Source organism: Gadus chalcogrammus, chromosome 13, assembly GCF_026213295.1.
Source record: "Gadus chalcogrammus isolate NIFS_2021 chromosome 13, NIFS_Gcha_1.0, whole genome shotgun sequence".
Classification (NCBI taxonomy): Eukaryota; Metazoa; Chordata; class Actinopteri; order Gadiformes; family Gadidae; genus Gadus; species Gadus chalcogrammus.
In genome coordinates, this window is record NC_079424.1 from 16,211,665 (window position 1) to 16,231,463 (window position 19,799).

At 44.3% G+C, this 19,799-nt stretch overlaps 1 protein-coding gene across 1 annotated transcript in view; it reads left to right on the forward strand.

Annotated features, from left to right (window-relative positions):
• The first annotated feature begins 12,489 nt into the window (after positions 1-12,489).
• LOC130402393 (semaphorin-3F-like) overlaps positions 12,490-19,799 on the forward strand; it is a 63,326-nt gene continuing 56,016 nt past the window's right edge. Inside the window, exons 1-2 of the mRNA XM_056606538.1 lie at positions 12,490-12,893; positions 15,319-15,479. Of these exons, the coding sequence (XP_056462513.1) occupies positions 15,362-15,479 (118 nt within the window). The 5' untranslated portion in view covers positions 12,490-12,893; positions 15,319-15,361. The remainder of the gene's footprint in view (positions 12,894-15,318; positions 15,480-19,799) is intronic.

The window sequence follows — 19,799 nt, forward strand, 5'->3', positions numbered from 1 at the left end:
CGCATATAGACACATTTTTCAGCATTTTTCAAACATGGTGAACACAGAGCCTGCGTGTTGTTGACGGATGGCACAATCTCTGTGTTCGTCAATCTACTTATCGAGTCTTAAAAACAAGATGGCGTTGACGGGTGAACTACTGATGGTATTGTATTGTGTGTATAAAATGTCCTTTTTAATAAACAATCTGTACACTTACAAAGTTATCAATGCCTTGTTTTATATGTTAAGACCACCAAAGAAATGTCGGGCTACTTCTAGCCTTTAAAGTGGTTTAAAATAGCGATTTAGTTTTTACCATAACACATGCCCCTATCGTTCCAAGTTTATAGAGTTTTGATAAAATTGACTAAAAACAGCCAACTGAAGAATGCATCTATTGCGCTTTGTTGCTCCAAAATGAACATTCCAACTCGTTATCATACCAAACATATCCCGAATCCATTTTACACCGGATTTGTCCTTTAAGTAACTATCCATTGCCGAATGAGGTGACACAATTGTGATCGAGCCAATGACTCCCTGATGAAAGCCTTTTCATTTGCGGTGTTATGAATGTTACAAACTGGGTGTCAGTGGCGACACTGGGTTCTATGGGAACCATTACAGCTTATTGCCAGGTGACACAAAGAGAACATAATGGAAATATTTGAGATTGCCACTTTAAATTATTTGTATCTCAATGATTTTTATTGTTTATATTTTATCATAAATTAATATGATACAATTTTTGATAATATTTGTATTAATATATAAAATGGCCATTGACCTATCCTTCAATTCAATTGTATGTTTATTTGTATTTTACTTATTAAGTACAACTTTCAAATATTTAATTTATCACATTTTATTTCATTCATGCTCAGTGAAAGTAGTTTCATATATGAGCACACTATTGCTATGAGAAATGCTGCCAAAGAAATGCAACACACCTTCCTTGTGTGCACCTTGTCATGCACGGGGTTACCCTACCATCACAGGGGGTATGCTGCTGGGGGACAATGCTTGGTCCACAAATCAATTCTCCGACACACAGTATCCAGGCCTAATGAGGTCTACAGTGGTCACTCCACAAAGAAAAAAAAATAAGAATGCCAAATTATTAATTCAGTCCATTGATTCACACATATGCTAACTCCAAACACAGGGAGAGGCAACAGTCTTTTGTCAATAATGAATGAACGGTCGAACGTGTCTTCTAGAAGCAGTCGTTGCCATGACCACTGGAAAGCAGTTGCTTGTACGGCTGTAAGTAACATTAGCATGGCTGTGAAGTGGAGCATATGAAAGGGAGACGCGCTAGTCCTAGCTCAGGCCCCACGTCCCACTCTGAGAGGCTCACACAGATAGAGACTACACCCACGATGCTCTGGACGGTTACCATGGAGACAACATCTTCTATTACCAGCAACAACCAGTTTCTGTTTACTCTCATCATCTGTGTGTGCTGCTGCTGCTGTGTGTGCGTTTCTTTTCAGTGAGATAGATGAAACCCAAAGTTATGAATAATTCAAATCGTCTACTCATCGTCTAATAATATGTTACAATACAGATAATTAAGGTTGTTGTTTTTTCATGCTATTTGAGACAGAAAAACATCTCGAATTCAATTTGACATACCTACTGCTTTTGTACAATAGTATTAAACTGCATATAGGCTACTATAAGTTAATGCATTCTTTCCTCTATTACTGCACACATCAAATTCTAAATGGCTCAATATTTCAAAGCCCAAAGTTTCCCCGCCTGTTTCTTCCCTTAGTTTTCCTTTTTTTATCAGCTATTCCCTTTGCTCCATCGTTCTACGGGGAGACGGCTCGGCAGCAGAATATCAATGTGTTTAATTTGTGGGTTTCCTGGTCCTTCTATCTCCATGTCATTTCGGATCAGCCAATGGCCTCCCACCCCCTACAAACCTCCTAGCGTATGCTAAAGTTAGTTAGCCTAATGGCGGTGGAGCTTTCAGCAGAGCATCCGACACAGCCATCTTTTAATCACATATTATTATTTTGTTCAAATATTTATAATTCAATAACATTTATTGTTTGTTTTTTTCAAGGTTTAGTTGGAGGTCACAGTCTCATAACATTATCCGTACCGAAGCATAGCGGAATCCTTTTGGAGCCACTTCAACTCCGGCTTTACATGCTGTGCCAGCTCTTGGCTCAGGTCATGGCATGGACCGGCCATCTGACTCAGAGTTGTTACGTTGGTATGCATGGCATATAACTGGCTGTGGCTCTATCTTGGAGCCAGAAGTTCAAGGACAACCACAACATATACCTGTCTGTATGTTATGTATGCCATTATCCCAGGCTAATTTGCTAGCTCAAGAGAATAACTGAGTTATAGTGTACATTTTAAGGAAAAGGTTACTAATGTTGGCTCTGGATCATGGAGTAATTTTCATTTATCTCTGTGAATTCATACGCTACATCCCATTTTCCCAGGCCAGCCAAAGAAAATAGTTCAAGAACATGTTATGCTAAATGATGCTAATGTCCTCTTAGAACTGGAGTGGCGTTTAAATGTATGTCTGTGTAAATTCCTGCTTGGCAGGGCACGTATACTAAAGGCTGGCTAACACAGTATGCCCCTAATCCTATGCGAGAGGACCACTGTTGTTTTGTCTGCTGTTTGTGGTGCTAATGCTCCCAGCAGGGGTTCTCAGGAAGTCAAAGGCAGGTAGTGAAATAATAATCTCTCATGCGAGTCGAAAGAAGATCAAATTCGGTTTCAATGAAGTCAAACTGTATATCAATTATTTTAAATTGATAGGTTAAACGTTTGTTTTGGTTACAGTTTTTGATGTTTGCCTTTATTTGCGGTGTGTTCTTTGTGGGCATGTCAGTCTTTGACAGATCAGGTATTTTCTGTTAACTGAGGAGAATTCTTCCCACTAATAATAAGTGATATGTAAAGTATACTTTGTGAGCGCTGTTTGCATCAGTAAACAGTGTGTCATCCTAAATGTGAACTCGTAGAAGAAAACGATTGAGGAACATTGTAATTTTTATTTATTTTTTTCAAACAAATTGTATTAAATTGCCTCCCCTTCCTGCTTTGATAGGGGCAATATGTGTCACAATTCAGGCCTCCGTTAAACGACTGCCTCCCTTCCCCCTACCTACTAAATCTTTCAGCCCTGCCACCTGCTGGGATAAATAGAGTTTGCTACAACATATCAGTTTCCTGCAGACGGCACCTCTCCCTATTGCTATATTACCCTTTTCTCACCTGCCACTCACCACTTCTTTGCAATTGACGACCATTGATGGTGCGTAGTACGAGGTAATGATGCATTTGCATGCGTCCCTGCAGGTGAATTCTCGCGAGAAGCCTCCACTGCTGCACAGGAAGTCCCTCCTTGATCTCGTCGTTATACCTGGGGAGGCAAAGGCTCCTTTCATTCTTTTCTCATTCGAGAAGGAATCCTGCTGTGCCCCAGAGATACTGCAGCAGGTCCATTTCCTGTATCCACACAATGACAACCATTCCTAATGAGAGATTTTTGGCAAATTGCATGAGAGCTTCTAGAATATCTGTGCACTAGAATTATTTCAATTTCAATTTCAATTTTATTTGAAAGGGACCATGTGCTATTAAAACTTAAATGTAACCATTTGATGCATCACAACAGAGTTGTGAATCTGCAGTCCCTAAATTTGATCAAAAACAATCTTTATTTATTTTTATTATTATGATTATAAATCATTACTTTTTGCTATGCACCCATGATCTTCAAGTGATTCAAATGAAGACTTCACCTATGACTGAACTTAGCGACATGCTCTACATTCTCTTGTCTAAACAACAGTGACCGCTTCTCTGTGACCTTGTCCAGTGAGTATGTGCCCGGCAAGCTTGGCTGTGGTGCAAACTGTGCAGACATCATCCAAGAATGCTACCCAATAGATCATATGCGGGGCTCATGCCAATGGCAGTGATCCCCTCCAACGAGAACCAGGCACTACTGCTTATCCCCTTGCTCTGGCCGGCACTGTGCTGTGGCTCATCCATCACCTGGTGACTGAACCCTGGACCCAGGGCTCTCTGGCAGAGTCCCTTTAGACAGTGGCTTGCTGTATATTTAATGAAGGGTTGATTAAACACTCTTAGCGCTGTCACGCAAAACCCTCCTGATGAATCAGCATTGCCCTTGGTGAAGTACAGAAAGCTATGAAACCACCCTTGGAAGGCCATATTGTTCAGTGTTGATGAGCTACATTCCATTTAGGGAGTATTCAATAATCTCAGAAGCCCACCTTATTTACAATAACGAATGGTACTCCGAGGACGACAAGAGAGTGTTCCGTTAAAAAAAGTCTCTAATGAAGTTTCTTTACCTGGCAGAATGTGAGTGAGGTGTAAAGTAGTTTGGAAGGTATCTTAGTGAAATTCAGGGCTTATGTTCAATGCTTGGAGTATTGTGGGATGAGTCTCCTTTCCATTGGGAGCAATATAGCCTCACAAATCAGACTTTAGATGACCATCTAAGCGTCTTAGAGTACCATATTAAGCGCTATATAAATTTCATTTATTATTATTATTATTAAAGACAGAAGGCAGAAGAGCTAAGAACAGGGTTAACGGGGCGTTTTGTTGTTTTCTTTCCCCTCAAAATGATTGAGACCAATCATGTCGCAGGGGGCAAGGGTCTGCAGACTTACGTTACATGATATGGGTCATTAATCTCTGATCCAGAAGAGGACTGATAACTAAAAATATAGCATTGTTTTCCCATTGTCGGTATCCCTCCTTAGCTTACAGTGAACACAAACTCGGTCAGCACTGGTCAATTAAAGTTTTCCCATAGCTGCTTGGAAGACAAGCTCAAACATCCTGTTAAGTGACCAATGTCCTAAGAACAAGTGTCTTTAAAGGTTTAAAATCAAGCCTGTGTAGTAGACTGGCCACTGTAGAAAAACATTTGTCACATTCGTCTTCTGAAATCTCCATTTTGCACCCACTAATTTATCGCTTGTTTTTCTTCAGAAGAATATATCCATGACCAAACAGTGAACATTGCCTAACTCCGCCTCTCACACTTACTGGTTTACGGCCCAGGCGCTGTTCAGTCTCCCCCACATAAATTTGGCTGTAGCATTGTCAAAAGTTGAAATCCCAGATTAGGACCAATATATCACTGCATACACATGCACAATACTTGTGGTCATTGCAAGCAGTATCGATGTACCAAAGGGCAACGCTGAACACTGATTTATACGGACCATGACTAATACGCTCTTGGTTACTCACAGGGAAATATGTTGGCACTATAATCCTCACTTAACTTGCCTGTATATCATCCCAGCAGTGCCACTCCATGGCACTCAACACTTGAAGTCATTGCACACGTGAAACCTCATAACTGTGTCACTTGGGGAACCCTGGGTGAAAACATCTGCGGCCGGGCTGGAAACGCACACGGCACTCATGGTCTCAGTCGACATCTCAGCTTGATGTCTTTCCCAACTGTCCGCGCTGGTCTGTGACTCCGCTCTGAATTCTCACTTGGTTGCGCGGTACAATGAAATGCTCCAAAAGAAAATAACGTTTCTTCCCATGATCTCCTCGCATTGACAGGCTTCCTGGCCTTTTGCCTCGTCCTTAAGTTTATTTTAGAATGGGAGGGGAGTTGTTCAGCCTAATAGGGACCTACTAAAGTTTCTGCTCAGAGCTCTGCCCATGACTTAATCCAACATGAGGGGGTTTCCATATTGCAAAACAACAGAAACCAAATATTATTGAACTGCTATTTGAACCTCTACTATTTGAATGTTGAATAGCAGATACAATATTACATTCCAACTTAATACTTGTGTTCAAGCTAAGAATTAACCCTAAGAAAACAAACAAGAAACCATTAGCCGTTGCAAGAATGCTAACTTGGTTAACACAGAAGATTCAATCTGGGCTGCAAGCAGAGGTTTGGTTTTGCCGTGGAGGCTGGCGCTGTGTAGTCTACGCATGGGAGAGAGGCAGAGGAGCCCAGACATGCTGGGCCCCCAGGCCCTCCAGCACTATGGCAGACAACACACACGTACCTGGAATAAAAGGGCCAGGGCTTGTTCCCCAAGGCGTGAGACACACTGTTCCTTAAGCCCCCTCTTACACTCACACAAACACACACACATAGGTGGTGTTTGAGGCAGCCCACACTGGCGGCCTCAGGCAACACAGTGCTCGTTTGGTTTAAGCTGCTCTTAACACGCAACTACTTTACAAGAACATCAAAGAGTGTATTGTGTATAGCAAGGGTAAAGGGATGCCTTCATAATAACCGCTGGTCTCAGGATGCAACTTTGTAACGTGCCCTAATATGTGACAGGAACTTGGATCCCATCACTGCTGGGCGGTGTGTGTTTGAGGGGTGTGTGTGTGGGCGGTGTGCATGTGCGTGTGTGCGGGTCACACCCGTCCACACTGGCACTGTTACCGTGGGTGACCTCTGTGCCTGAGTAGAGGAGAGAGGGGAGCGTTCGTTTGTGCAGTGGGAAGCAGAAACACCCTGTGTCATGCTTCCTTCCACGCTCTCCCTTAGTGACGTGGTCAATCGCAAACAGGCTCGCTTAAGCCCCTTTGTAATGTGACCTCATTTGAGTCATCCTGCCCCGAGCCAGATGTGTAATCCCTGATCAGTCTTGAGACTCTGAAAAAACAGATCTAACAGTCTAACTTGACAGTCCCAAACGTCACCATTTTATGTACTCTGTGCATGATGGTGATGGACTGTGGAGTGGAAACCGATGCTAGTACTTTCTCAGAGGTGTTAACCTTGCTTTTTTCATTGTACACATGAAAATAAGTTTGAAGGCCAAAACCATATTAGAATAAAATAAAGTAATGATCTCATCTGTCCTGCTGGCTAAAATAAGCTCAGTAAATGACAAATGGCATTACTTGTTACATAACTATTATCCCAACGATGGTGTCATGCAGTATATCACTGCGATGGTATGTTGTTCAGGACGAGAGCCACTAGCTATGAGTCAAAGACAATAGAACAGTCTAAATTAATCAATGTTGAGATTCTGGCGGCTTCTCTGGAAGGTTTGATTTCTTGGGTGGGATTGGCGACGGGTAGAGCCGTGGTGGAAGAGGAAGGGAGCAACCACTTCCTGCACCACCAATTACTGATAGCGACAAACACAGAAAGTTTTTAGGTACTAGTTCCCATAAGAGCATTCTACATGACCTTACTGCCATGGCAACTGAAAACTTCCAACCGCTAACCAGATGGAAATGTATGCAAGTGAAGTTTCCATTTAGAGTTTGTGCTGTATTGGAATAAACCTGCAAGCTAAGAACTTGCAACTGTGAACGTACATTTTCCGACACAATGTCTGTTATGTTGAATCATTGGCAGTTTAGTATCAATATATATTTAATTAATGATAATTAATTGTATGCCACTTTTACAGGACAACGTGGCCAATCCAGTATCTCTACTTATCATCAATCATTAAAAGTTAGTCGTCAGACGTTACTGATTAGTCTTTGTTAAGGATGTCAGCTGTCAACATTTTTACACGCAGAATTGGTTGAGCCGGTTCAGTGACTTCATGTCAGTAATTGCTTTCAAGAACAGTTGTTTCGACACCAGCCCTCCCTGTCTTGCTCAATCGGCCATGGTAGTGTGAAAGAACACCAGTACAGTGAACACTGGTACATTAATGCTTAACCTCATTAAGCATTAAGGTCATGACCACACCGATGACCATCGGAAGACGGCACAGGAAGACCTGGTGAGTAACAGCAGCCTGGCCAACCGAGCAGCGTTTACATGACGTCCTTAGGAAGGATGAAAAGACAAAAGGGGAACACTGATGTTTGGTCTGTACTTCCTGTATGATCCATACTACGATGAACACTGCTTTATAACTGTACTATGATCATATCAGTGTGTTAGGTATCTGTTGGGCCCTGCTTATCCATGTTGAAAGAGCAGAGCAGGGGAGGCCCATGCCTGCCACTAAATCAATAGTAAAACCATGTCGATCTAGTAATACAAGAATATTTCAAACCCTAATAACTCCCTGTAGGCATCCTTGAGATGCCTCACATCAAAAGGCTCATTAATAACCTGTCTCACGGTAAGGTGCTGTGGATAAAAGATTCTGCCAACTGTGTGATTAAATCACTCAGTAAAATTAAACTTGCATGCAACGGCACTGGTGGCATCAATAAAACCTATTTTCTATCAATGTCACTGGAGGACTGTGAGGAGTGCTCCAGTAGGAGCAGATGGTGTGGAGGGTCAAGATAATGGCACTGATGAAAGGCTACCTGTGTCACGTGACCTTGATGTCAGAACCACCTGTTGTCTCTGGAGTTGTCAACCTCAGATGTGTGTGTTTTGTTGTAAATAAAAGCAACCACGCTCGCAGACACGCACAAACAAACACAGACATGCATGAGTGTGTGTGCATGCATGCACACCAACACAAAGACCCCACATCGATATGAAAACAAACATCGAAACACACTAACACACTCCCACAGTGAGGGGGTTGCCTGGGTAAGTCTACCTGTATTTCTTTCTGAGACCTTCAAGTCGTCTGTACCAATGTATCTTGAAAAATAGCCCTCATTGTTCCCCTTGCATGTTTGAGCACTACAGTTGCTAAGCGGTTGCTCTCTCTCCCTCTTTCTCTCTCTCTCTCCCCTCCCCCCCTTCCCCTTCCTTCCTCTCTCCCGGGTCCGGCTCCGCTAACGCCATCGCAGTACACACGGTACCTCCCATAAAGTCTGGCAACGGACAAGAAGAATGACGCATACTCTGCATGAATCACATGTGGACCGGCGAGAGGACAAAGTGGGACTTATTTCACCTCATCAAACCCTGCCCCCTCCTCCCAATGAAATCACCCTTCAAACCCTTCGGGTTTTTTTTCGGGGTGGTTGATGGATTATTTATTCTTTCAAATTTAGGCACTCAGCTCTGTGGCGGTGGTGGACAAGCGAGGGCCGCGGAGGTCCCGGCGCTCCGAACAGAGGGGCATTGATGAGTACAAAGTGGACTCTCGCTGCCCGTGTCCAGGCTTGTGATTTCTTTCAATTACCGAATGTTTGGCCGACACGTAATTCCAACATTGATGCAAAGCAGCGGTGGGTAGAAATGAACTCACCTGTTCCGTAATGCACACACTCACACGCAGGCACACTCACACACACACACACACACACACACACACACACACACACACACACGCATGCACGCACATGCGTACAAACTCTGCCATAAACGCACACACCCATGCATACACAATCTGCATCACACACACACACCCTTGTACCTGAGCACGCACACATTCATTCTGCCCCATGACACACACACACACACACACACACACACACACACACACACACACACACACACACACACACACACACACACACACACACACACACACACACACACACACACACACACACACACACACACACCTACACACACACATTTCTGTGCGAGACATAATAAGTATGTTTATCCAGCTTGGTAAAGAGTAGAGCCCGGCCTCCTTTTCCCTCCATGCTGGATGTGTGAAAGGTGGAAGGAAACCAAGAGCGTTTCCTCTCTGTGGCCCCAAACTCTGGTCCTCCTGGGGAGCCAGGGGCCAGACTGGCAGAGCCGTAAAGTAGGGAGTGCAGAGTCTGGGAAACACACAGGGGTCCCGGCCGGCTGCCAAACACAACACAGGAGACGCTGGCTCTCAAAGACACCCACAACTCAGGTAAAATCACTGACTCTGTCAGTCACTACCTCATGTTCGTATACACACCGATGAATGCACAGACACACACCCACGCGCACACACACATGCACACATGCACACACATGCACTCACTCACTCACTCACTCACTCACTCACTCACTCACTCACTCACTCACTCACTCACTCACTCACTCACTCACTCACTCACTCACTCACTCACTCACTCACTCACTCACTCACTCACTCACTCACATGTTCACAGATATGCACTGATGCCTGCCCACACAGACTGTCATTCACCCAGGTACTCACTCACTTGCTCACCCACTCCTGTTCAACATTTAAACAATTTCGCACACACACACTCACCTATTCATTTTGTAATAACTGTGTGGTTATGACCGCATCAGCTTGACAAGATGTTTTGGGTCTATCAATGCAGAATGGACGCATTGTTGCGTTCAACTGTATAGATTGACAATCACATATCCCTGCATGTTTTCTTTGTGTGTCCTACACATATGCATGCAATGTGTGCATTACGATGAAAGCCGAACACTGTCATCAGATGGGACAGTTGTTATCAAGCCCTTTCAAGTCCCTAGCTCCAACTCAAGTTGAACCCTTCGTATTGTAGCCTAAGTATGCTCTATTGAACAAACGCTCAACACTTGCAGAGAGCGATTTATAGAAACAGCATGGAGCACCTGGTATCAGCTCATGGCCTGCTGACAGAACCTTCCAGAAGGTACTGTCCGTACGCCTCATACTGAATGCAGCTCAATGCGTGCAGCCCAACAACAACGTCACACATCACTTAGGGGACGTCAACAGAAGAATTTCAATCAGCTACGAGCAAGATGGTATCTCAAGTACTGTATCATAAACCAGGAACCGGTTTGAAAAAAGTATTTCTGTCTCTAATGCACATGACTCCCTCCTAGGATCTAAAGCAAACAAATAAAAACCGACACACCTTTTTTATTATTTATTTATTTTTAAGGAATGATCCGGGTTTGGAATATCTTCGTGGTTAGGAATATCGTCCCTTTAGGAATGTGATGGGATTCAGAGGGTCACGGCCCTTCTACTCCCCTGAACAGAAAACCCTTCATTCTATTACTCTCTCTAACTCTCTCGCACTGTCTTATTCTCCCTCTCACTCTCCCTCTCTTTTACTCAATTTATCTCTTCATTTCTTGCTCTGTCTCTTTCTTTATCTCTCTTTCTGTGCTGTCTATCTCAGCATCACTCTCGTTCTCGTTCTCTCTGACTCTCAATATCTCTGCCGCTCTCATCACTCTCTCAGCTCTCGCTTTCCCTCAATTTCCTCAACTCCATTGTTCTCTCCATTTCTTGCTCTCTTTCTCTCTTGTTCTTGCTATCTCTCTTTGGCTGTCATACTCCATCTCTCAATCCATCTTGCTCAAATCATCACTCCCTCCCCTCTTTCTCTCCATCTCTCAATATCTCTCTCTGTCACTCTCATCACTCTCCATCTCTCTCGCCGTCTCTGTTACTCTCCATCATCCTCCCTCCATCTCAATCTCCCTCTCTCCCTCCCTCCATCTCACTCTGTCTCTTTCTCTCTCTCAGCTGAATAGATAAATGATAAAGAAGCAGACGTCTTGCTCTCAACAGAGTGATGCCTTCCACTCCACTCCTGCCAGGTAATTTTTAAAGAGAGAGACAGAGAGCAGAAGACACCAATAGAGAGTGAGAGCGAGACACAGAGACAACGATAGTGAGCCTTAGGGAGAGAGAGAGACAGACAGAGAGAGAGACACAGAGAGAGAGAGAGAGACGGAGAGAGAGAGAGAGCTCAGGGTCGAAACCTCCATCAGGGCTTCGTATGGTGGACAACTTTAGAGAAACAGCTCCTTTTGACACAATGGCTTCAGGAAATGACCAGACTCTCTCGCTCTCTCTTTCTCACTAACTCTCCCGCTCTCTCTGTCTACAGCCGTAAACGTCTCAGACAGGCTTTCTAGTGGAAGCCAGACTCAGGTAATTTCAAGGGCAGCAGATTGAATGAGGAGCAGATAATTCAAGTGAGCGGATACCGTTGAATGGAATTTGATTTAAAAAGGGAGGGAGTTTAATTTGCTCAGCTTCAGAAAGTCTTTGTGTAAAGGTAGATACTGAGGGACTTTGGAGGTGGTCAATCAGTGTTTGAATGGAGAGGCAAATTAACTGTTTCAACAGGACTTTCTCTTAATGGTGTAAAGTGAATGTCATTTTCCAAGCTTAGTCAAATCTCTCAAAAATGTTGATAGGCTGAAATAAATGTTCAGGCCACTGGACCTAATCGACTGAAATATAAGTAGAATAAATGAGGTAGAAGTTTAAGAATGTGTTTTCTTTCCATACTTTTACAACTTAATGTTTCTTAATTTGCCAATCATTAGTTTCCTGTTCATTGTCTGAAAAAGAGTGTCAAACACATGACATTTATGAAGAAATACTCAATTAAAAACAACAATTATATTGTAAATATATGAATATATTAATATGAAAGTGATATAATTATGTTGATGTTGACAAAGCACGAAGGAGCTGTTTTGAATTGAACTCGCTCTTTTTAATTTAGAGAGACTAGAGAACATCTGATACTGAAAACATTTCATAGAATACCTTGTAGTGCTTTGGCCCGAGAGCTCTTTTCTTATAGGCGGGATGAATGGGCGGTGTCCACCGTGTCCTACCGCCCGCCCCGTGGGTGTGTTTAAGGCGAATGTCCGCATCCACCTGCTCGGGTGCTGCTCTCCCACAGTCTGAAACGCTCAACTTTCAGGAGTGCCTCGCAGCGTGCCGTTGGACACACTTTCCCCCACAATAAGGAATATTTGTTGTATCTCCCTTTTGGAAGCGCAGTTCCGTTGACAATGACATTTTTCTTCCCCTAAGCTCTTGCTCAGAATTGATCAAGAAAATTGTAATCATTTTGGAGTGTTTTCTTTTTTCATGTTCTGTTGAGTGCTCTCTGAGAGTCATACGCACGTTGCTCTCAGGTGAAAAGGCTATCGCTTCTGACTGTCCACCGGCACCAACAGCATCGGGATTTAATGTTTTAAATCGGGAGAAGAAAGTAGACGAGTGTTTTGGAATTTGGTTATTCAATGACTTATATTATTGGATTTCAAGTTATTTTCGGAGAGCTGTTGTAACAACCAGGTTAGTAGCCTAATATAACTTTTTTTATTACATTGTGTTGATGCTCCTCTCATCATTTTCAATGCAACCCGGTGTTTGTATCCATGCACTTATTCATTAGCTCTACTTATAGACAATAATGTGCTGATTTACTCCGAATTATAGTGACGAATGTGTTGTCTTAAATTATTAATTTCAAATGCAATTAGGCCTACATATAGGTTCGATATATTATTATTTCAGTACTAGGCGATATCGTATAATATTTTAGTAATTATAAAATACTAAAATGATATGCAAACATTTGTATTTGTCACCACGTCCCCTCCACACAATCTCCAAACGTCAGTGTACTTGGGACTGTATTCTATCCTGCATGTCGAGTGAACTCTCCATTTCAGACACACACAGCACAAGGATTTGCAAATTAGGAATGCTGATGTAGACATAAAGCCACTTATATGTTTTATAATATTATATTTAGAATACTCATTCACTGTTATTTGCTGAACCTTTGTTGTTTATAAAGGCGCAGGCGTTGGTTGTTTCATTAGCGGATCACGTTGCAGTCTATATTTACCAAGTGGACTTTAGGATATAGTTGATCAGAATAATTAAATACATTTAGTATTTACTTAACTAAACCTCAAAATAAAATTCATACATTTTAGGGTTGAACAATTACAACTTATATAGGAGAGAGAGCGAACTCCGAGTAAGTGTATTTTTTTGTTCAAACAACGACAACTTTCCTTTCCTTAAATCTTGTCCCTGCGATAGCAGGGCACGAGACATGAGAGTTATTGTTGTCAACTTTACAACGTGGCTTATATGCCCTATATTATAGGGGAATACACAACCTATTATATTTATCTACCGACTTGACGACTTTCGAGACCCCAGAGCGCGCGCTCTCCCTCCTCCTCCTCCCAGCCCCCCTTCCCGCCGTGTCACGTGGACGCAGGCACTTGTTTGATTTCATTTGCTTGCGCGACGGAGTTTGCCTCTGTCTCCGAATAAACAGCTGGACGCTCAACACATTGTCAGTAAACAGCTGAAGTTTAAACAGCTGCTAATGCTCATTATTTCTCTGCGACCAGACCGTCCGAGGGACCCCTTGTTTGTATGCGTACGCGCGCGCGCGCGCGTGTTTGTGTGTGAGTGTGTTGCTTGGCAAAAATCCTCAAATTCTGTGTTTTCCAAGTGAAAACTTGGGCTGCGCTTGTTCTGGTTAAAATGTTTGAACTATAAGGAGACGGGCGCGGTTATTCTACTGAGCGTTTTGACTGAATTAAGGATGCATTTGATTCAGGGTGTAAAGAGAAGTTAGTCATAGTCGGTTACTGCTTTGCTCCGTGGGGAGGCTGTCTGGGCCCTTTAGATGAGGAGGGCATCGCAGAGGGGGTACATTGGTTGAAACCCACACACACACACACACACGCGCACGCACGCACACACACATTCACGCACAAAACCACAACCCATGCATTCTGAAAGAAAACGGAGAGGGTGCAAGAGAGGTCACAATTATCCACTTATTTCTGATCATGTATTAATCAAGTGTGATCTTTCATTGGCATCCTTAAAATCCTAATCCATGATTTCATTCATCAACTTATTGAATATATTTAATTATCATTCGTAACATTTGTCATTTCTTTTGGGTCATTTGACACTGTACAATGACAGTGTGAAATGACCCTGTGAAACGGCCCTCTCCCTGTCTGTATGTCTAATTGTGGGGCCTGGTGTAACCTCCTTTGAAAAGGGCCCTTTAATTACAGAGCGGCAACACGCACATTTACACACACACACACACACACACACACGGTCATGTAACAGGAATGTGTTTGGTGTGCAACAGTCACTACTGTCCTCTCTCAGTGGAGCCATCGAGGCAACAACAGCAGTTTGGTCTCCCCAGTCTCACGATCTCACACGCACTCGTACACACACACACACACACACACACACACACACACACACACACACACACACACACACACACACACACACACACACACACACACACACACACACACACCAAACACACTTGCGTACACTCTCACATGCACGCATGCAAACACACATACTCATAAATCGAAACTATTTGGTTGTTTTTTGTGTGTTTGGGGTTGTTTACTCAGAGGCTGCCTGCTCTCCAGAGATTTCTTCTCTTGCACTCAAGGCTTTGGGTCGATTCCACATGTTTCTGTGGGTCTTACAACAGACGCATCCCTCGAGGGGCCACTGCTTTGACATCCCCCCCCCCCCCAAAAAAAATCTCTTCAGTCTCTTGACGCAGCCTTTGACACAAACCTCAAGGGGGCCAAGCCTCCAGTGCATGTGTTGGCCAAGGTTTATATCTCCTTCTTGTTTATCTCACTATTTATGCATCGGTCTCTCCCTCTCTCTCTCTCTCCCTCTCACTCATCCTTTGTTCCAGGGATTCTGTCACCGTTCCTGGGCTTGCCCGAGGTGGTTTGACCATGCAGCTGGACGCTCTGCGGACCGTCCAGATCCTCCTGGCGCTGGCCGGCTTCGCTCTGGGGAATCAGCTCATCATCGACCCGCTAGCCGCACCTCGCGTTACCATCTCCTTCAAAGGTACGAACGTCCCACCATCCTTATCGCGGTACCTGTTTTGGATTCAAAGAGCATGGATGGATTGGATGGAGGGTTTGGGTCGGCTGGTGGTGAGAGGGGACGTTGGGGTCGTTTTTATGTCCTGATGGTTCGCTATTGGCCGTTGACCACTGCTTCCTTTTTTCTGTTGGGTCTGTCAGAGTGTTTATTTTCCTTGTTTGACCTTGCACATGCCTCGCTTTCTGCAAGTTTTGCTTTGAAGATCTCTGGCCCCAGAATCTCAGCCGTATGTCACCACTGTTACCATGGGAGACCGGTCGTTGAAAGTTGATTGTAAACAACAGGGAGAAAAAAATATCTAAGTAAATTTCATGTTGAAAGGTTAAAAACACAACAGTTTGAAGGAAACATCTATGTTGCCTTGAAAGACGGTCCCTACAGGCTGGATGCTTCCTGCCAACACTTGATTTATACAGTCAGGCCATTCTGGATGGAGCACATGATGCGCTGGATGACCCTTCTTCTGAAGCTGGTTCCGATTCCCTAATCGCCCTTCGATGTTCTCCTCCCCCCGCCCCCCTCCCATAGCACGGCTCTCTACATTAATACGTCAACCTCGTCTCCCCGAGTTTCCGCTGGACACCCCTCCGAGGGAGCGGCCTCGGCTCTCGAGCGATGGGCAGATGAGGAGGGGATCGGTTGTAATGCGGTTTTGTGATACGCACCGGAGGATTTAGGGAGAGAGAGCAGGGAGGTACAGCAGTGCAGGGCACTTGTGTTACACTTCAGAGCTCTCCTCAGGTAGATCTCCAACAAATCATGTGACGTGGCCGCGTGTCCTCTTCCAGCGTGGTTAATGCTCACCAGATGCCTCTGCTGGGCTGCGATCCCCCCCCGGGACGGGGAAGCAGCCAACGTTAAATAGGGAAAGTGTTTCAGTAAACACTTAAAAAGATTCATATTGCTACTTTTAAAGTAATCAAAAGTAAGGGGCAGGTTTTTTGTTCTGGGTTTCAACCCCTTTGCTGTTTACCTAGAGGCAACCGTTGAGCAAGATTTTTAACCGCTACTTCTTTTAATTACACATATCTTAAAAACAAATGATTAAAAAACTCTGCTAAAAATCGAAATAAAAGTAAAGTGTAAGATAAATCTTAGGTTGTTTCTTTTAAATGCCTCAGACCAGAGCTTCAAAGTGTGCATGGAATAGGAGTACAGATGTAGTCATCAAAATTGAATTCACCGCCGGTAGGTCGGCCATGCACCTCGCAGGCTTTCTTGTTTGTGCATCTCGGCGGCCATATAGATGAGATGAGATGGGGGTCTGAGGGAGGGATTGCGGGGTGAGAGGAGAGGGTATTACCAGGAGCAAATTGCCAGGATCAGCCAAGTGAAGCACGTCCCAAGGCCTGCTCAGAGATCAAGCCTTCGATTAACAGCCAATGAAAAGCCGCGGCTAAGACCACGCACCCACCGCGTTTTGCTCTCTCCTTCCCTGCTCCCAGCCTCCCCTGGAGCAAGTTGGCTTAATTAAGTGAACTGGCGCAGTTCATTGTTTAAAGCATTTTTCCCCTTTAATCAAGGGGGATTTAGCACCTCGCCGAGCACGAATGCGGAGCTCAGCAGTTCTTTCATACGTTCTCGTTCATCTATTCGAAAATAATTGAATTAATTCATATTATAACAACGGCTTATTGACTGTTGAATCACTTTTTTTTTTCTTTCCTCAAGAAGTTTATTTATCCAAAAATCGGTGTCAATATTTTCCGGCCTCTGTTAAGAAAGCAATGGAAGCTTTTCTCAAAAGCCCCTCACTTCCTCGGCTGGCTGGTTCAGTCTCAATAGAGCGCACCTTGCCAATATTCTTGCTCTCGCAAGCCGGGGCGAACGGGGTAAACAAGAAAGGCTCCCCTCTCATTGCTTACCTGTGTGTTTTTTTTCCTCTAGTCAATATGAATTTCACAGTCTGCTGGCGCTGGTTCTCTCCAAGGGATGCCTCTCCCCTTGCATTCAATATTAGGACTCTCCTCCTTAATTGCTTTTTGAGAGGCCCCATGGTACCAGTACCTAAGAAGGGGAAAGGAGGCAGCACTCTCCCACATCTCATGGTGCTTTAAATCAGCACTCCAACCGTTTGATTTAAAAGGTTTACTTTTCACCCAATATATTTCTCTCTCCTTCTCCTTCTTTTTTTTTTTACAGCCCTTGATAAAATACTGTTGGTTAAAATGTTGTTGCATTTCGCCCAGTACAGTGTAAAACAGCGTGGGTTTTTACAGAAAAAGAATGTGTTAAGAACATTTGTCCCGTGATTGATTATATTACTGATGTGCAAGCTGGGACCCCAACTAAAAAGCACGGCTATTAAAGCGTAATGTCTTCTCTGTCTTCCTGGACGTAACTGGATAGCCTGTGCTCATTAAGTCGGTAGCCCAAGCAGGGACTTGGGGACCGTGACCAGGCCGCATGGGAGCTAATGTTTTCCTCTATAAAACCCAGGTAGAGTAAATCACTGGCCCTAATTGTTTTGCCTTTGCTGCTGGTAATCGGGCCACACTTGTTAAATTATTTGCTTTACACATGTGTGCGTTTGAATGAGACTAATATTAAGGCTGAGGTAAAGATCAGCCAGTTGTGGCTTGGCCTGAGCCGCTGCCCTTATGGAAAGCAATGCCCTACTTATCTTTACACGTTGAATATAGCACGTGGTGATACATGTTCCTCTTCACTTTTCTTAAACTTTGACAACAGGAAGAAAGATAGATAGCATTGATGCTTTGTGTGTGTGTTTGAATGGTGTGTGTGTGTGTGTGTGTGTGTGTGTGTGTGTGTGTGTGTGTGTGTGTGTGTGTGTGTGTGTGAGAGAGAGAGAGTGTGAAAAAGAGAAAGTTGTTGTGTATGTTTAGATTCTGACCTTTTCACTAACCATCACCCAACCCATAAAATGGATGTGCCTCTTCCGTGGAAAAGGGAATCCTGGACGAGTTAACTTATTTTTCAGGTACATCACCCCCTAATGTGCTGAATTCACTGTGGGCCCACACAGTACAATCCAATCCTCAGTGTAGAGGGCAACGGAAGAAGGTAGAATCGATGTCGAGGAAGCCTTTTAAATTGGCAACCTGAGAGTTGTGAGGAAAGGGCAAGCTGAGCAGTGAGCCGGGTGCAGCCAATCAATTGGACTTTTCAAAGTTAGGTGAGACAAGACTGCTGCCGCCAGGGATCCCCGCGGGACTAATATTTCTCCCCGGCACGCTCACTCATCGAAGCCGCTTCGCACACACACACGGGTTACGAGAGAGCGCTGGAGTCTTTCCATAACAGCGATCGCTTCATGTTTTATTCGACATGACACCATGATAGCATTTGCTCTTTGTTTTAATTCAACGTTTCACCGCCGTGCATTTCGGGTTTTCCGGCCGTGAATCAAAGCGTGAGGAAAGCCTCACCGATGCCGGCCCACATCCTCCATCATATTTGAGTTTGTGCATTACGTAGATCGTTATCTAAATCCATGCTTACAGCCCCACCATTTCAAGTCCTGAGCCACATATGATGCACGGCCTGTGAGTATTCACTTAGAAGCCCCCTCTATAGATAGCTCCTCCTGGAATCAATTACAGAGCAACATTTAGCTTTTTCAAATCTCAATTCTTATCCATGGCGTTGCCTTACTACACTGCCTGCATGCATTTGTTGTGGGGAACAAAGAGGAATGTATTGGCGGTAACGAAAACCCATTATTGAAACCCCACATGTCCTTTAAACACACCACATTCTCTCGGACCTGCCTCGGTAAACAGACGGAAGATAAACATTTGTGAAGAATAAACAAAGGCACATGCAGGGTCAAAGTAAAGGCTGCAGTCCATTTCTCCTCTGGTGGAGCCCAGCCGGACCTAATCCCGGCCTGCGAGCCACGGAGCTCCGTGTCCGACCCTTAATGGAGGTCAAGGGGGAATTGGCTGCTCTGTAGAAACAGTGAACCGCTCACCTTCTCCCTCTTAACCGTAATGCAAAGCAGCTGCTCCACGAGCAACAGACAATGGGAACACAGTTCCCTGCGCAGTGGAAAGCCCTTTGTCTCTTTCATTAAATGAGTCTTCTGCTCTGAGCCACAGGGAGGAGACACACGGTGGATCCACCTTGCCAGCAGCGGCAGCAGCACAGCGGGTAGGGGCACTCAGGGGCCCGGGGCCGGCAGGTGACCCGTGAGAGGAACTGTCTTGGCCTTGTCATTCATTCACATTTCTAATCCGACACCCCTCCGCTCGTTGTGGTTGAGGGGCATCAGCAACTTTCTATTTTTGCAAACCTCGACACCCCTCCCAAGCCCTGAAC